Source organism: Mus caroli, unplaced genomic scaffold, assembly GCF_978045245.1.
Source record: "Mus caroli unplaced genomic scaffold, Mus_caroli_1 scaffold_13, whole genome shotgun sequence".
Classification (NCBI taxonomy): Eukaryota; Metazoa; Chordata; class Mammalia; order Rodentia; family Muridae; genus Mus; species Mus caroli.
The window spans coordinates 87,759,155-87,777,644 of NW_028227268.1; the positions used below are offsets into that span (position 1 = coordinate 87,759,155).

The window sequence follows — 18,490 nt, forward strand, 5'->3', positions numbered from 1 at the left end:
CATCCCTCATCCACATGGCCTTGAGTTTCTGCTGCAGCCCAGAGAAAGAGAGGCTGCTTTCTGGGCTTCCCAGACCCCCCCCATTTTCTCTCATCACTGCGGATGCTGTGCTGCACAAGTTATCACCACTTGCACCTGGCCTCACACCTGCACCTGGCCTCACACCTGCACCTTCCCTCGCACCTGCACCTGGCCTCACACCTGCAGCCTTGGACAAACGTTGGGAGTGGGGGCGAGCATTTTGCACTTTTCTGTTTTAGAGTTCAGAGCTTCCAGGCATCACAAAGAAGAAGAAAAATCATTTGGCACAATTGTTGTAATGCTTTAATAGATGGAGTTAGGGCGATTTTTTGATTCAGAGAACTCCCTGGAGCTTGTTTAGATCACTGATTTCATAGGAAATCTAATAAAAGTTATAGACCATCTCCCAAGGAAGAAATGTGTTCATGTATAGGCACACACACGCACGCACGCACGCGCGCACACACACACACACACACACACACACACACTTTGTCTTTATCATAACTTCATACCTTCATCTACTTCTCTTCAGCCCTCTTGGTCACCTGCTGTCCCTCAGGCACATTCTAACCCCTTTCTCCATCCCTTTCAGCACAGCTGGCCTCTCTACTCAAATGCCATCTCCTCAGAGAGGCCTGCTCTGACCCGCTCACCTTCCTCAGGGAAGCTGCCCCAACCCTCTTGGCCCTCAGCAGGGCCCTATCATCCCAGTAATTGTCTCCTATACAGTTCCTTCCTGCATCTCACCTTAATCTGTGACGTGAGGATATTTACTAGTTTCCTAGTTTGCCACGTGTGCAATCTGGTGTAACAGAAATGCCATTTCTTCAATCTCCCCCTTCATTACCAAGGTTTATTCTTTTTTTTTAAGGTCATATATCCAGCTCCATACACACCTTCAGGGGTCTCTCTCCTTGAAGATAGATCTGATTTGGGTTCAACTTTCTTACCCACTGGGGGCCCTTTCTGCTATGATCATAGCTTTTTATACCGTTCCCTCCTTCACAGAACAACACAGGAAGTGCGGGAAGCACTGGCCCAGCAGATGTTCTGAGCACCACAGACAAGTTTCAGAAAGCAGTGCTGCTAAGTCAAGCAAATTTGGCTGAGCATTTCCTTTATGGCCCTAGACTGACTGGTTGTGCCCTTGAAACTACAGTGAAATAATTTCTCATGCCTTCTTGAAGGAGAGGGGGAAGAACCAGAGAGGAAGAATGTTGAATTTTTAGATACCACTTCTTACGGCAGACTCAGAGCTCCCTTGGTGGTGAATAATCAGGGATTCAGAGCTGACCCCCTTGCTTTAGGAGCATCTCTAAGCCATAGGCCACAGGGACTGGAGTTAGCAAGGGTAGAGGGGCCCCTGGGTGGCAGCCTTCCCTCCCTTACTGCAGGCCTGTTTCCCTTGCTCTGTTTCCCTGTGCTAGCCAGGTGCAGGCAGGCAGCTGTGGCCATGACAAGCAGAAGAAGAACAGCCTGTTTAATCTGGCTAATAACGTGCAAGGTCCCTAGGGTCCCCACAGATGTCCTCCTGCCTCAGAGTGAAGAAAAAAATTTTTAAAAAGCTCACGTTGCTAGAATATTCTTTGTTTTCCAAAGTGCCTTCCTGACCCCTGTTATTCTCACTATAACCTGGGCAGATGGGCAGCGCCTTCTCACAGTTCCAGGCGAAGAGACTGAAGCAGAGAGTCTGAGGGCTTTTGCAAGGTCAGGAGAGTTTCCAGGGAGCACGCTGTGAGGAATTATGATAACCAGGTCTCTAGAGGGCTCAGCTGCTTCTTTATGAATGCCTTAGCTACCCTGCCAATCTGCCCATCCTCTCTGTAACAACCCCCCCCCAACAATTTCCTATGACTCCTGTATTAGACTGTGGTCAAGGTCATTCTAAGTGGGGGACATTTGAACGAGGCTGCAATATGAACACAATAAAATTCAAGCAATCATGTTAGAAAAGGGTCTTTCACATACACACTTTTACCTTATTTATAAAATCAAATCTATTAGTTGTTTTTTGTACCCCTGCCCCCTATAAGACAGGGTCTCACTATGTAGCTCTGGCTGTCCTGGAACTCACTCTGTACATCAGGCTGGCTTCGAACTCAGAGATCCGCCTGACTCCGCCTTTCAAGTGCTGGGATGAAAGGCATATGCCATTATGCCTGGGTGTTTTATTTTTTAAGTCATTGGTAAATGATTTGTTCTAAATATTGATAGCCAAGGCCTTTGGGAGCACCATCATGCCAGAAATGTTAAACTATTTAATAAAGAGACCGGGATGACTTAGCTAATGGTTTGAGGATCTCTTTTTTCCTAACATTTTACAATAAGATTTTACTATGCGTCAAAAGTTAGAATTTTATGCAACCCCCCCCCCACTCACACACCTAGAGCAGATTTTTTTTTGTTGTTGTTTTGTCTTGGAAAACAAATTCCAAAACCTCTGGCAATGATTCAAATGACACATTCACAGACAGGACATGATGCTCTCTGCCACGGTCTGGAGCTTTTTTCCAATCATGTATCTCCCCCAACCCCCACAAGTCCCTTTTGGACCTCTCTAGCTTAAGAAGGCTTTTTAGACATGACACCTTGTTCCAGATTCATGAGCCCCACAGCAATACTTGGTACTGGGAAGCATTTGAGTTAGACAAAGAAGATGGCTCTGGAGACAGAGAAGGAGCAGCTCTGACCTGCCTGGAGAGTATTTACCCTGCATGGATCTTGGCAATACTCCTGGCCTACCAGGTCCAGCTTCCTTTGCTCATCTGTGCGCTTCTCTGTCTCCCATTGCTCCTGGATCTCTCAGCACAGGATGTTCTTTCAAAGGGGTGAAATATCACAACAACCCAGGCTGGCAGAGTTACTAAGAAACAGAGCTCTGGGTGCAGAGCTCATGAAGCAGGGGGCAAAAGAAGACAGAGAAGGGCATAGGCTCCTGGACACTCATCCTCTTGCAGCTGTTCGGCTCCCCAGGCGTGATGAGGAGGTGTTGTGAGAGATAAAATTAAGCTGCTTACAGAGAATTAGTCACTGAGGTAGCCTCAGAGCCTCAGCATCAGCAGGATCTAGCAGCCTGTCTCTGTTCTCTCTCTTTGGGGGAAGAAGATTGGCAGCTACTCAACTTAGTCTGGCTTCCATAAAAGGAGCTCTGAGCTATCTGGTCCATGGGAAAGAGATGAGGGCATTCAAAAAACACCAAAAGACAGAGCCAAAAAGAACTATCAGCTCAGCATCCCTTGTCTGAAACGCTTGGGACCAGAAGTATTTAGAATTTCAGACTGTGGGATATTGTGTGTGTATAGTGGAAGATCTTAGGGAAGGGACCCAACTCTATATTCATTAACATTTCATATACACCTTATATACAACACCTGGAGGACATTTTCTATAATGGTTTTTGCATGCTGCTGTTTTGACTGTGATCTGTCACATGAGGTTAAGTGTGGAATATTCCACCTGTGGTATCATATGGATGATCAAAAAGGTACAGATTTAGAAGTTATGGCTTTGGGGATTAGGAATGCTCACACCGTCTCTGCACTGGACTTTAGCAATCAGAGGATGGCCATGGCTTCTCTTGTGGGCTAGACAAGTTAATTCTCTTCCTTTGGAGTAAAGACCTCTACAATGTTTTATCTGCTTTGATTTATCCTCCTTTGAGGAGCAGTGATGTAAATGTGTGTAGAAACCACATCGAGAAGGCTGGGTCGTTGGTGGAGGCCACACCCATGCACCAAATATTTCCCACACAAGAGCATCCTGATCACCATCATTTTTACAGTGAGGAAACCGAGGGCCAGAATGATGACAGACTTGGTCAAGCTACCTCAGCCTGTGTGATTTCAAAGCTTATCATATATATATATATATATATATATATATATATATATATATGCACTTTTTCTCTTCTGTATTCCTTATCTCCAGTGCATGCCTGGTTCTGCTGGCCTTGAGGTGGACAGGATATACGTCGGCAGACAGACGTCTGGTTGGGTCTAGGTGACCCCGCTTGTCTCTTGGGAGTAGAGACATGTCTCAGCTTGGGATGTTCACCACACTGTAACTGATTCAAGTTTCTTTATCTTGTAGTTGTGTGAGGCAGACATTCTATGCTCAGGGAGAGCTAAGTGCTGATGAGGGAGACGGTGTGTGTGGCTCACGGGTCTCCTCACTCTGAAGCTTTTCTGCATTCTGAGACGAGCAGGAGACAACACCTGGGTTGTTCACCCAGAGGCCAGAGGCCATCTTTCACAGATGAAAACATTGACTCCCCACTGTTCACAAGTGTTTCCAGAGAAAAACCAACTCTCTTTTGAGGCTCCCAGACCAGCACACCAAAGGAAACTCAAGAGTCATGTGACTATCAAGAGGATGATGACGCTGTGTGAGGAGTAACCTGAGGGGTTAATCCACACTAAGCACTTGCACTGACATCTTACAAATATCGAATCCTCCATAACCCTACATAGTAAACGCCACCTCTACCTGCCAGATAACACTGGGAGACACAAAGACATAAACTCAGTTTGAGTAGTGGTCCCTGACCTGTGAATGGTCATCTAACCATTCTGTTACTCTGATACCCATCTGCTCATTAAGGGAAGGTGCCAATCACCTAAAGCTATGAGGAGGTAGAGGTAGAGGTTTCTGCATCAAACTAAGTGATGATCTGGCAACAATATAACACAAGAAGAGCCCTGTTTTCCCATCGGAGGAATGGGAGGAGAAGAGCCCATTAGATAGTGTGTGTTTATATTTGCATGTGTTAGCTGAGCCGTGCTACCACCTCCTGCCTTTGCCTGCTTGCTGGAGCACTTTGGACTTCCGCATATGTTTTATGTCAAGAGGTATTAGCACACATCCCATCGACTACCCAACGTAACGATGCTGTGGGGAGATAATCCTTTCCAGAAGCAGCTGCCTACAGGAGAAGCAGGGTAGGGAGAAACGAAGCCAGAGCTCACTGGGGGGAAGGAAATACCCCAAGTCTGGTATGGAAATGGTTCTTCTGACTCATGCCCTGCTCGGGGACTGGTCTGGCCTATCAGAGAAGGCTCAGGCACTCTTGCTGCTGGTAGCAGCGTGCAGCCTTATTTGTTCAAGGTTCAAGAGCTGTCAAGGAGGTGAACTATGGGTATAGATGAGCCCATTGAGATCAAATAAGAGCACAGTCTCTTTCCAAAGGCCACTGATGCCTCACCGATAGCTACCACCCTTGCCCATACCCCATCCTCCAAGGCCTTTGCTGCAGGATTTGGGCAAGACAAACATCTGGAGTTAGGTTTAGTGATAAATTGCATTAAAATCACCTTAGCAACTCCAGCCAGCCACGTGTTGATTTAGGGGCCCAGAGCTATCATTCTGGGTCGTATTTATATTCTCTACACCTGCTCAAAGGTCTGCGGGAAAAGGTTGCCTTACTCTGCCTCTTACAGAGTGTTTGCTGAAGATGTCAAGAGAAAATTCCAGATGCCCGAGAATGCAAGGCCTTCTCAGAAAACCAGTGTCCAGACAGAGTGCAGTGGGCTTTCCAAGAGAAAGGGTGAAACGCTTCCAGGAACTATCCCTGTGGGAGACAGGGATGAATCCAGCCAGAACGGCAGCATTGTGAACTTTCTTTTCCTGAACTTGCAAGTCACTTACTCTTTGACAAACAAGGGCATGCAGCAGCTCCACATGAGGAGAAAGATGGCACCAAGGGCCTCCAGCATGACCTTTTCTTTGGCTCCTTCAGGGGAGAACACTTTTTAAAGGAAGTGTTAGAAAGACTCTTTGCCATTAAAAGTGTCCTACATGTCTCTAGAGAGGTACTTGCTATTACACATGGGTATAAAATATTAGTACCGAGACCAATTAAGGGAGCTATTATGGACCCCTGACTAAGCTGGAGGATCTCCAGGCATCCTTCTCTCATTAATATGCCTGTCTTCTCTTTTATTTCATTAGAATTAACCCTCTGCCATCCTAAATTTCTTTATCCACTAAGTGTAACGGGACTAATCTCTTTTCATGCTTCCTTCCCATATGAAATATGGGAAATGAATTTTGACCTTCAGTAACTTGCTGACGCCGGACTGAAGAAGACATGACTGATTTCTCCTGCCACAGTACAGAGGTTCTCTGGCCACGGCCAGGCTCTTCCTGGAGCTTGTCAGGGGATGCTCTGATGATCCACATTATGCCAAACACTCATAGCAGGGCACAGGAGGAACCTTCCAGCTCCCAAGGTGGCAAAGGTAACACTTTCCTTCTCTCCCGATAATGGCTATGCTATTGTCACAGGCCTGGGGTTGTCATGGTGACTCCAGATGGAAATGAAACAAAAGCATGCAGCATACAGCATCGCCATCCGGTGGCCTGTCTGAGCAACATTCCTATCTATCCACTCCAGTGACACAGGAGGGCCCTAGGAGCAGGGTTCAGTAGGGGTTTTCTAAGAGAATCAGAGGAGAGCTGAGACCCAGAGCCTAGAGAGGGACAGCTATGACCTGTCTGTGAGGCAGTGCAGTGACCTTGCCTGTTTTAGCTCTGCTTGCTGCGCCACCCCCACCTATTGGGGTGGTCACTTTCCTGACCCCCATCTATCGGGATGGTCACTTTCCTGATTGCCACCTGGTGACCAATCAAGCCTTCAAGAAGACAGAACCATTTACATGGAACATTCTAGGAGTTAGGGTTTTTCTTAGGACGCGCCAGATTCATAAGAAGGGGGAGAATTGTTCCCTTAAAAACAACTTCTGAATCGGAACTCTTTTTGTCACAGGAGAGGACTCTTTCCTTCACACAGCTTCATTTCTGTGTCTCGGGGAAACAAGGGCTCCTAGATTCCTGGCCCTACAACTTAGATATGAGTGATCAACACCAAGTTAATTAACCCCCAGTTTCCAGTCTGTAAAATGGGCCTCGATCAAAATACTTCCCTTGTAGCAGTGTCAAGAAGATTAAATGAGACTCTGCGTCTGCCACTGCTTAGCACCAGTCCCGGGCTTATTAAGTGCTCAATCGCTGTTAGATGTCTTGGATAGCAGCATATTGGAAAGTACCTGTGACGTGCTGGTGAGGGGATGTAATCTATATGGAGTGAAGTTATGCTCAGTGTTCTGTAATTGGCATGTTGCTTGGCAAACTTCAAGAACCTCAAATGGTTCTGTCTCTCTTCCAAGAAAATTGAACAGGTGCCCGGGTTGTCTTAACTTCTTCCAGGCTGAAGACAGTCTGGTTTTGGTTTAAAAATCCTCATGGAGCAGGTTGAAAAGCCTGCATCTCTGATGGCTCCCTGATTCCAGCAACTTTCTGGGCCATGCCATGAGATCAATGAGTGTTAAATGAATGCTCCCTTCCCCAGGGAAAGCGGTGACAGCACAGCTTGCAGCTGCCCATCAGAGAAGGAAACAACAGCCCTAGTGACATACTGACTGCTTTCCCTGCCTTGGAGACAACGGGCCTCTGAGTTACAGAGTGCAGGATCTCAGGACATCCTATCCGATGGCTGCCCACCCCGATCAGACAGCTGTCACCTCCCATGTCCTGAGAGCTCATGGGGGGTCAAGAGAAAGTAGTCAGGATTACAAGCAGGTGACACGTTCTGTTCTAACCATGGCTTCCCAGGTGTCTCCCTCTATCACCCAACCTCCTTCCTGGCAGTCTGGTTTAACAAGGAAGCTGATAGACTGTCTTACATCTCCAACAACAGTGAAGACTGCCGGACTGAATGGACCTGTTTAGGATTAATTAATCCTAATTAATTAATTAATTAATTAGGGAGGTACCTTAGCTACTCAGAAACATCTAAAGAAGGCATGGTGAGACTGTAGTACCAGCCGTGTGTGTGTGTGTGTGTGTGTGTGTGTGTGCGCGCGCGCGTGCACACACGCGTGCAGCCCTGAGGTTCGTTTGATATGAGACATTGTAAGTTCAGCTAAGGATGCAGCTCTTGGGAAGATTCAGAAGACAATGTATCAAGTTCAGGGTCAACTCCAAGGACTGCTGAAGCTTGCCTGTATAAACCCGTTTGGTGCAGTCTCTGAAAGTGCCTAGGATACTGTACTATTGGTGTTGACTGTCTGTCCAAAGGAGCATGGCAAGCAAATTGCCCTAGTGGGATGGCTGGGTACATCCTAAACTGGGCATCGCTGGAAGGATGGCAGCTAAGTCCAGAGCAGTCAGGAAGGGAGGGAGGGGCAGAATAGCCAAGAACAAACATCCACTTGGTCCCTGTTAGTGTCACAACAAGTTCCAGAAAAGAGAATATCCAGGACCTCTAGGCATGGAAGGGACATTTCCCCTAGAGACTGACCAATCAATCATTCAGGAGAGAGGGAGGAGGGGCGGAGGAGACAACACTCCCATGCTCTGCCTCTGAGTCAAAGGAGATGAAATTACCCAGTCAACCAGGGTATTCTAATCAGAGCCTTCTTATCAGACAATCTCCAGCCAAATGAGGAAAAATCCAATCTACAGCCCGCTGAACCCTAAATTTGATCTAATGGGGACCTGCTTTCCAACTGCTCAACAGCAGGTCAGAACCAGAGATGATGGACTCCAGCCCTGCCCGCGGGTTCCTTCTGGAAAGCCAGCCAGCCTGAGTTGTGTCAACTCCTGGTCTCCATAGAGGGAGACGCATTGTCTTTACCCCCTAGCCAGTCAGTTCCATCTGCTCAAAGTGATGCTGTTCAGCTGGCACTGCCTTCACAGCCTGGGGCGGGGAGGGGCGGGCTCATAACCTCCCGACTGCTGTCAGCTTATAGCAGAGACATATTTTCTTTGTTTAAAAATATGCCGTTCTAGAATCTTTGATAAACACCATTCACAACGCTGGCCCTTTGATGCCCAGTCCACTTTCCTTAGTGTAAATGGGCATGACATTGTTCTTCTAATGCATATCATTCAAGGTCATTCACAACAGCCTGGCTGGACACAGTAACCCCTAAATCCACCTCCAGGCAGATGCTATTGTTATTTTTCTCCTGGGGATTAATGGCTAGAGTTAACCAGCCTCCTGGTAGCGGTTGTAACTTAGTTTCTCTGTTAGGAGCAAAGAACACCATCTGTGAAACACCGAGATCCTTGCAGAGCCCTGGCATGCTATTCTACAAAACAGCCTTAAAGAGCCACAAAGGGGCTGGGACCTTTGCACACAGATTTGCCAGCCTACAGCCAGACAGAATGAGAGAAAAGTAGAGGAAGAGACAGGAAGATGCAGGGAACAGACAGGGCTCTCTCTCTCTCTCTCTCTCTCTCTCTCTCTCTCTCTCTCTCTCTCTCTCGTTCTTAGTTTTGTCAAACTAATCTGATGGTTATTTGCTGGATCTGCAGCCCAGAAACTTGGACAGTTTATTCCTACATGACTTGCACTGTTTTATATCCTGGGACAATCTGTCCAGGGACATGGGAGTTTAGGGTGTGAAGGTCTGCAATGTGGAGAAGCAGAGAAGTCATTTCTTTTCTAAAGTGTCCTTACAAGCCAAAGTCACGTGTTTCCAACCCACCATTTAGTGCTCTTGGTCCCATGTCTCCCACCCTTTCGGAGATCTGGCTGGACCACCTGGTCCATAAACTTATATTTTGGTTCCTCCTCATGGTACAAGGGAGGCAGAGCCTGGGAACCTCTTCTTTATTGGAAAGTAGAGGTGATAGAGCTTTTTTCCTTCTTCCCTCATGGACCAAGTGTAGTGAGCCTGAACTCCCACTCATGACTCTTTTGCTTCAGCTTAAGCCCTGGAATTAAAGGTAGCCACCTCCTTGTCTGGCTTGGAGGTGATTTTTTAAAAGAAGATACTTACATACAAATCTACTTGTACTCCAATGCTGAAATCTTGTCATTCTGAGAGCCAGGAACCTTTAGAGACATCTGACCAGGGAGAATCTACCCACTCTCCACACTTACATTGCTGTGTGAAGCAGGGCAAAGCCATTTACCTCTCTGAGAGTTGACATTCTCCCATGCTTATAGGACACAACACACACACACACATACACACACATACATACACACATAAATACACACACATACATACACACACACACACATACATACACACACATATACACACATACATACACACATATACACACACATATATACACACATACACACACACATACACACATACACACACACACATACACACACACACACATACACACACACACACACACACATACACATGACCATAGCACACCAGCTACCTGAGCAGTAACCAGGGATGGCCCTCCTTCATGAAAAACATCTTCTGAAATAAGCTAAGTTCCTTTCTTTCTTTCTCCATATCAGAGTTCAATTATCTTCTTCAAACATTTAAGCGCCAATGACCAGAATGAAATAAATGCAAATAAATAAGCCCAGAGCTTAAAACTTCCTTTAAATGAAATAAACATTTTCCCCTCATCTTATCTTGCCAGAGAGTCACACTGCAGATTGGTTATGCTCATCGCTAATGGCGTCTCTCTACCCACGCCCTTCTTAAGGTCGCATGCCTGCTATGGGCGGCTATTTCAGCTTTCAGAGTAGAGTTTGCCTCAGGAAGGTTTGATTCCCTAAATTCTTAGTCCATCTCTTTAAATACATCAATTTCTTTCTTACTCTCAAGTCATGAAGCATGCTGGGGTCAGGGTTCTGGACTGTATCAGGCAGGCTTTTGTGTACTGGCCCTGGCGTTCTGTGCCAACTCTGCCTCTCTGGTGACAAGAATGCCTTGGAGAGGTGAGATAGAATACACAGAGGCTTTGGTGTCTGTATGATAGGTATAAAGTCCAAAGACTTCTCCAGAGCATGGCTTAACACTTCCAGTCTATAAGAACAGTCCCAGGGATGCAAGTAGACAGTTCTTACTCACAGCAGCTGCAGGGACACCAGCCCGTCAAACAGTCCTTTGGGAATCTCTGTGATCTTGTTCCCATAGAGTACCCTAGAAGGAAGCAGATGACAGGAATCAGCAGGATGCAAAGGGGGTCAGTTCTAGGGGCAAGATCTCAGGCCACCTGCTTTCCTGGTCGGCCACCTTCATCGCTTCCTCTTATGGCTGAGAGAGACAGGCAGTCCATCCTGTGCCGTGGGGCCTTGTGGGGGGGGCGATGCTGTGCTGGAGGTGAGGTACAGCAGGCTCCATCCTACTGCATCCCAGCCTAGCCCAGCCCAGCCCTGCCCAGCCCAGTCCATCACCCCCACAAGGGAGAAGCAGCCCTTTGTAGTACTCCTGAGCTTCGAGTGAGCATGACTGGCGCCCCACAGTAAATAAGTAGTGTGGCAGGCCAGCCTGTGTCTTCAATGGGTATTGATTAGTCTGAGCCAGCCTATAGAATGTTTCCTTTTAATACCCCACTGCATCCTAGGAATTCCTGAGCTGAGTTTGTTTTACATCATCCATCTAGACAGCAGGGCTTTGGGCATGCGGGGGCATCTCCAGATGGTGCAGGCATAGCTGAGTTGAGGCCTGGCTCAATGGGGAGGCTGAGAAGTTTCATCGTCTGAGAAATTTCATGATGGCAGCTTCCACTCTCCACCCACCTGTCCTTTCCTTTCAGATCTAGGAAGGAAGGAACTCATTTTTTTTTTTTTCATTTCATTGTTCAGACTCACGGTGTCCCCTACACTGTTGCTCACTATTTCTGCCTTAATGTTTGGTGACTTGAGAAGCCTGGGAAAGACCAGCACCCTGCAGATCTCTAATCCTGGAACTGAGACTCTCTGGGCCTCTCTCTCATCTCATGGCAGATTTTTTTTTTTTTTTATGTCTGAGGGGTCCAGCCTCCTCTTTGATCAGGAAACATATATAAAGAGGGCTTGGTTCCCTTCTGTTAGAACCTCTTCTCTTGTCTAAGTCCATGATCACGGATCTAGGCTGACAGTCATTTGAGGAGGCAAAATTTTAGGAGGACTGAATGGCAAATGAGTGAAACAAGCTTGTCTCCCCCACTTCCAGAAGCCACTGGGAGTGAAGAGTGAGTTCTCCATCAGCCTGCGGGTGTGTTTCATTAATGCTCCAACAAATTAATGACTAAATAGAAGTCAGCATGATGGCGCGGGCTCACATTTGTAATTCATATTAATGTCCCACTGCTCACTGTGCCAAATGTAGTAATGCCACTGCCTGCTCCTCTCGATGGATGTCAGCACTTCCAGAGTGGCAGAAGTTGCTGTGTGTGAGTGCAAGTGCTGGGGTGCTGGGGTGCTGGGGTGCTGGGGTGCTGTGGAAGCTGTGGTGCTGGGGATGCTGGGGGTGCTGGGGTACTGGGGATGCTGGGGTGCTGGGGATGCTAGGGCGCTGGGAATGCTAGGGTGCTAGGGTGCTGGGGGTGTTGGGGATGCTAGGGTGCTGGGGATGTTGGGGATGCTAGGGTGCTGGGGATGCTGGGGATGCTAGGGCGCTGGGAATGCTAGGGTGCTAGGGTGCTGGGAATGCTGGGGATGCTAGGGTGCTGGGGATGCTGGGGATGCTAGGGTGCTGGGGATGTTGGGGATGCTAGGGTACTGGGGATGCTAGGGTGCTGGGGATGCTGGGGATGCTAGGGTACTGGGGATGCTAGGGTGCTGGGGATGTTGGGGATGCTAGGGTGCTGGGGATGCTGGGGATGCTAGGGTACTGGGGATGCTAGGGTGCTAAGGTACCGGGGATGCTGGGGATGCTAGGGTGCTGGGGATGCTGGGGGTGCTGGGAATTCTGGGGTAGGAGTCTTCATACAACCCATCACTCCTTGGCATGGAATATCCTCAAACCAGTTGGGTCAGCCACCTGCCTGTGCATCAATCTCAAAGGTGCTGGCCTGCTGGTGAGTGGCTTCCCACCTGAAGCCTCAGTCTTGAATCTTTATTCCCTTCACAAGCCTTTCATGTCTGAGCCCAAGCAGCAATCCCTCTGGAGATGGCTCCTAAGTGTTTTAATTAAGATTCCCAACCATCTATTTTCTCAGTTTGCTTCTCCTGGGCACTTACTGCTTTATGTTATGTTACTTATACATTTATTTAGGCTTAGTTTATTGTTATTATTTTATCATTTTATACGTATGGGTGGTTTGCCTGTTTGAGTATCTGTTCACCATGTGTGCACCTGGTGCCTGCTGAGGCCAGAGGAGCACGCCAGATCCCCTGAGACCAGAATTACAGTGTGTAGAGTGAACGGTCGGAAAGGTGCTGGGAATTGAACCCTGGTCCTCTAGAAGAGCAGCCAGTGCTCTTCCCTGCGGAGGCATCGCTCCAGCCCCTCTAGGTTCAGTTTTTAGGTTCCCCCTTTAGCTCTCGTGAATGTTTTGATGTTACAGGGCATGCCCATGGCTGGGTCTCTAGAATGGAGAAAGAGCAAGGTCTAGTACAGTGAGCGTCCACTGAATGAATATCTGGAAGAATGAACAGGCCTGGGATAAGGGCTCTCCACCCCTTTACCCTACACTGTCAGCTTCAGGAGCCCTGAGAGCTGGTCACATTCTTAATGCCTCCAACCCTGCTGCTCCCTTACCCAGCAGGCATCTGCTAAATGGAGGACGGATAAGCAAGAGCTCAGAGGTGCTTCCCTTACTGCGTAGGAACACTTCCAGGTTCACTATCGGTATGTTGATTTCCTGTCTCACAGTATCTTCTGCAAGACAAGAGCCATCCCACTATGGAAAGACAGTTCCCAAAGCTTGGCTAAAGGAGAGCAGACAAGGAGAATGGAAGGGGTGGGGTGGGATCCTGGGGGCCTGGTGGGCCCTCTCTGCTCTCCTCTACTCTGTGACACTCATCACAATAAGCAGACACTAATCTCACGCACCGCCCCGTCTTTGATATCCCAGCCAGATGTTCTATTCGATAAATGAAACTAATTTACTCAGCAGGCAGCAGACACCAGCTGAATCAGGGACTTCCTGTCCTCGGCCTCTGCTCAGTGGGATGGGAGGCTAGGTGCATCCCGTAACCTGCATGCTCATAAACTAGGCAAGCGGGCTGTGAAGAGGCGAAACACAGATAGCACGCCTGTGAGCACCCCCCCCCCCACCCCACCTTATTGTCTGGGGTGTCAGAGGGAACAAGGCACCAGATGACATAAATACATCAGTTGATGAAGCTGTCACTGTATGGGATGCTATACTTTCCACATTATATCGAGAGGGCTCCCCAGCATGGAGATCAGGAGAGAAATTCTGCCCAAACACACTGGGCTCAAACCCTATCTCCCACACTCATTAGTGTGTTTTTAGATAAGTGTTTTTTCATTTAAATTAGCATGTCATCTCTTGTCCCTTCCTCCTGTGATGTAGGCCAGTATTCAGTTTATAGGGGTGGCATGTCAGGGGCAGGTTTGCTCCCCTGGGTGGATGTGTGAAGGCCAGAAGCTCACATCAACTACCCTCCTCTATTGCTTTTCATTTTACTTTGGAAACAGGGCCTCTCAGTGAACCTGGAGCTCCCAAGTTCAGCTAGCCTGGGTGACCAATGAACTCCTGAGATCTAGCCCTGCCCCTGTCCCCTGTCCCCTGCACCCTCGTGCTCTGTGGATGCTGGAGATGCTGCCTCAGGGCCTATGCTCGAGCAGCAGGTACTCTGCTTCCTTAATCGTTTCTTTAATCACCGTGTGCCAGATACAGTGTGAGCTGCCAGGGTTACAGATGGGAACAAAAACAGTGAAGGAGCTTAGATACCTGGCAGTAGGTCCCAGGGTCTATGTTTTTGTGAGGATTTGCCCTGTTAAGACTCCTACAAGGGTACCTGGTCACCATCAGCACTTGGTCAGTGCTGTCAATTATTGTCATTACTGTGATATGTCAATCATTGAGTCTGTCAGGCAAGGAAGGGAATCTTCGTTCTGCCTGAGAAAACATGCAGAGAAGGCTCAAGTGGCTGCCCATCCCCTGAGTGAGCCGCTGAGGCACTGAGGACAAACCACACCTTCTGGGAGTCTAGTGGCTCTTGGTGGGCAAGGTAGGTTTGTTTGTTTGTTTGTTTTTTCCTATCTCAGCACTGGGCTAAATAAGGGTTTTAAAAACCCAAGAAAGTATAGGAGATGAGATGGGGTGGATCTTTTCTAAACAAAGACCGCAAGGTTGGAAATAGCAAGAAAATCAGAAAAAAAAAAAAAGGAAATTCTGCCTTCCCTGGACAGGCCACAGATGCTAGGGAGGGGAGGGGGAGAAATGGGGGGGGGGAAGAGAGGAGGTGAGCCATGGTCCTCATCTCAGACATACATTACCATTCTCTCTTCCCTGTGTCCCCTGAGACAGCACTGTGCAGCATGAGGTGGGAGGGGAAGTGAGGTGAGAGTCAAAGATGCATTCGAATGAGAAGCCAATAACTGGGAAAGCTGCCGGGCACTTAATCAATAAAAATAATGCATGTGAGTTGTAGAAATATTCCCCAAGATCAATTTCCCCCGAAGAAATATTTGTTTCTTTTACCAGATTGCCACAAGTGTGTAAGGCAACAGAAAGCCTTGATAAACACCTCCTGAAAAAATACGGCCGCGCCTCCCACCCCTGCCCCACTTACAGCGATGTGAGTGATTTCAGGCCCTGGAAGGCATCTGGAGCTATGTCCGATATCTGATTCTTGCTGATGTCTCTGAAAACATTAATGGGAAAAGTCTGAGAACATGGCTCATAGGTGTGATAACGCTCTTCCTGAAGTATGCACCCCGCAGTTCAGCCATTCAAAACTGGTACAGATTAACTGATCAGTCAAACCAATTTATTTACTTATAGCACAGGGGCAGTGCCCAAAGAACACCTCTCCTACTGCTGGGGTAATATATACTGCCTTTGTATGTCTTCCTGGGCAAAACTAAGAAATGCCCACTTAAGTCTTGCCTGTCACAGAAGGATATGAATATGTTGGTCACTACTGGTTAGGTGTAAAGGTACATCCAGAAGCTGTGCATTCTGGGTGTGCTGATGCCCTGTGATCCCAACACTTTGGGGGCAAAGGCAGGAGATTGGCAGTTGGAGGCCAGCCTGGGCTACATAGTGACACGTTTCAACAAAACGAAACAAATAAAACCTGACCAAACCCCAACAACCCTCCCACAAAGCAAACGAAAACAACAAAAACAAGCAACAGCAATGAAAAAAAAAATGAACCCCCAAACCAAAAGCAACCTCAAGCCAGGGCTTGGTCTTAGGTGCCATTATCAAGTATTTAACAGAGCAGACCAAGCAGCATAGCTCCCGCCCAACCCCAGGCCAGGCCAGGCTTCTTTCTGCATCACTTTCTCGTTGTGTACCGCAGTAGTGAGTATCATCCTGAAAGACTGGTGGCATTTCACTTCCCCGTCATTTCTCATTCCTGATCTGCAGGAGTCTCTGAGCAAGGATCATGTATCCTCTCAGCCTTGTGATACAAGCAAATCATAAGACTCTCAGAGATTTGGCCTTGTCACTGACTGGGAGTGCTCCTCACTTGGGAACAAGCCCAGGGAGATGACACATCCAGAGTTTCAGAGGGCTACTGTATGTTAGAGAAATCTTCCAAACACAGTGCACCTGATGGCTAGTCTGGCCTCAAAGGGGCAGGTGCAGTGGCTCGCCTGGCCTTGAAAGCTCTAGGCATTGGCTTAGCTTGGTCTCAGAGTTGCAGGTCCAATAGCTAGTCTGGTCTGGCAGGTGCAGGGAGCCCTCTGCTGTATCCTTTCTGCATCCCAGTGAGAGCCCATCCACAGGTTCCTGCTGATGGCCCTTGTGGAGGGGGACTGCTTTGTCTCAGAGTTATTAGCTCAGGGCTGGCCTCTGGGCCCCTGTCACTGGCAGGAGAGATGCACCAATTTCCTGCGACAAGAAACCTCTCCAGTTCCTTTCGCTCAACAAAATAAATCAATGGGTCCTTGCTTTTGTGTGGGAGAAGGAGGGCTGAGGGCTTCACAGGCCAACAAGGAGGAGACAAGTGGATACTGAGAAAAAAAGCACATCTGAGAAGATTGGTAAATGACGGCCTCTGGGGTGGCCAAACACCCAGCTGCCCAGCCTCTTCAACTCTCACAAAAGGAGTAGCTTTGCCTTCCTCCCTCCTATGCCTAACAGCCTAGGAAAAGGCCACGCTCCCCTATCTCCTGATTCCGCAGCCTGTAAGTTGAAAGCCATTTCCCAGGTTAAGGCTCCTTCTGCACAGCTGTCTGGTTTATCCCTTTAGCTGACGAGATCGCCTCAAACAAATCCAGATTGTGCTGGCAAACTCGCCAGCTTACACTGGGCTTTTCTTCAGTGCTCCATTTTTGTGTAAGGGTCTTAACAAACAGATCCCCTGGATTATCCTAATCTTGCTCACCCTCAGGGTGGCTCCCTAGTGAAGCACTTCAAAACAATACACAGGGTCTGCTCACATGAGAGAGGAGCCCCACTTTGACTCTTTCCCTCTTGTGGGATGTCGACTCTTGGTGCTCGGACCTCTAGCAGATGGGAAGTCCCCCAGCCACTGGGAAAGATCTCTGCCTTGGCTGTGTGGCAGACAGACTGGACTTTTAGTTCACAATTAGAGCTTCGGGCTCAAACCTCTTTGGGCAGTAACATGAAGTGAGGTATCTTCTGGTTTGGAAGTGATGGATGATGGGAGCCAGAAAAGTGATTGTTTGGTAGGAATAGACACTGTGGATGATCACTAGGGTTCCCCACCCCCACCCCCAGTTTTTATTATATACATTAATGTATTTGTAATGTTTTGGAATATGTGCTCACTGTGGAATGGATAAATCAAGCTATTTGGCACATCCAAAACCCAGGAAATCATTGAGTATGACTTGCGAGGATACTTAAAAGCTACCCTCAGAACATTTCAATGCATTGTTAATAACTACAGCCATCATGGTATAGGATACATCTTTTGAGCATCTTCCTCCTGCCCACCTGAGATTCTCTACCATTGGACCGACATCTCTGGCACCAGCATTCCATCTCCACCCTGGCCCTTAGATGGTCATCCTACCTATTGCTTTTCTGAGGTGGAAATTTAGACTCATGGATATGCTGGTCAATCTCCACCACCAACCTGACTGTATCTGGACACACCTCTGGTTGAGGTGGACCCTGAATGTGGGTGGCACCATTCAATAGTTCTTGACTGAATAAAGGGGAAAAGGAGAAAGCCAGCCAAGGGTTAGCATTCATCGATCGTTCTCTGCTTCATGACTACTGACTCAAATGGCCATCTTCTACCTCTACATTCATGCCTTTCCCACTAAGATGGGCTGTATCCCTTCTAGTTAAAAAAAATATGTGTATGGGTGTTTTGATTGCATCTATGTCTGCACACCATGTATTTGCAGAGGCCAGAAGAGAGTGTCAGACTCCCTGCAACTGTACAAGAAGATGGTTCCTGGTCTCACCGGTGCTGGGAATCTAACTCAGGTCTTATGAAGCCAGTGTTCATAACTGCTGAGCTATCTCTCCAGTACCTGTATCCTTTCAAACTGGGAACAAGAATGAACCCCTGTCCTTAAGAAAAGTCAGGTATGTGATGTATAAGTGAGCCTGTGTAGGACTTCCAGAAAGTAAGTGTGCAGGAAGAAACAAC

General features: G+C 47.9%; 1 protein-coding gene across 4 annotated transcripts in view; it reads right to left on the minus strand.

Moving 5' to 3' along the window:
* The window catches only part of Slit3 (slit guidance ligand 3), a 587,543-nt gene that overhangs the window by 97,815 nt on the left and 471,238 nt on the right, over positions 1-18,490 (minus strand). For all 4 annotated transcript variants that reach the window (XM_021178434.3, XM_029484039.2, XM_085829030.1 and 1 more), the window contains 2 exons: positions 15,482-15,553; positions 10,860-10,931 (listed from right to left, as the gene is read on the minus strand). In XM_021178434.3, the coding sequence (XP_021034093.1) occupies positions 10,860-10,931; positions 15,482-15,553 (144 nt within the window). The remainder of the gene's footprint in view (positions 1-10,859; positions 10,932-15,481; positions 15,554-18,490) is intronic.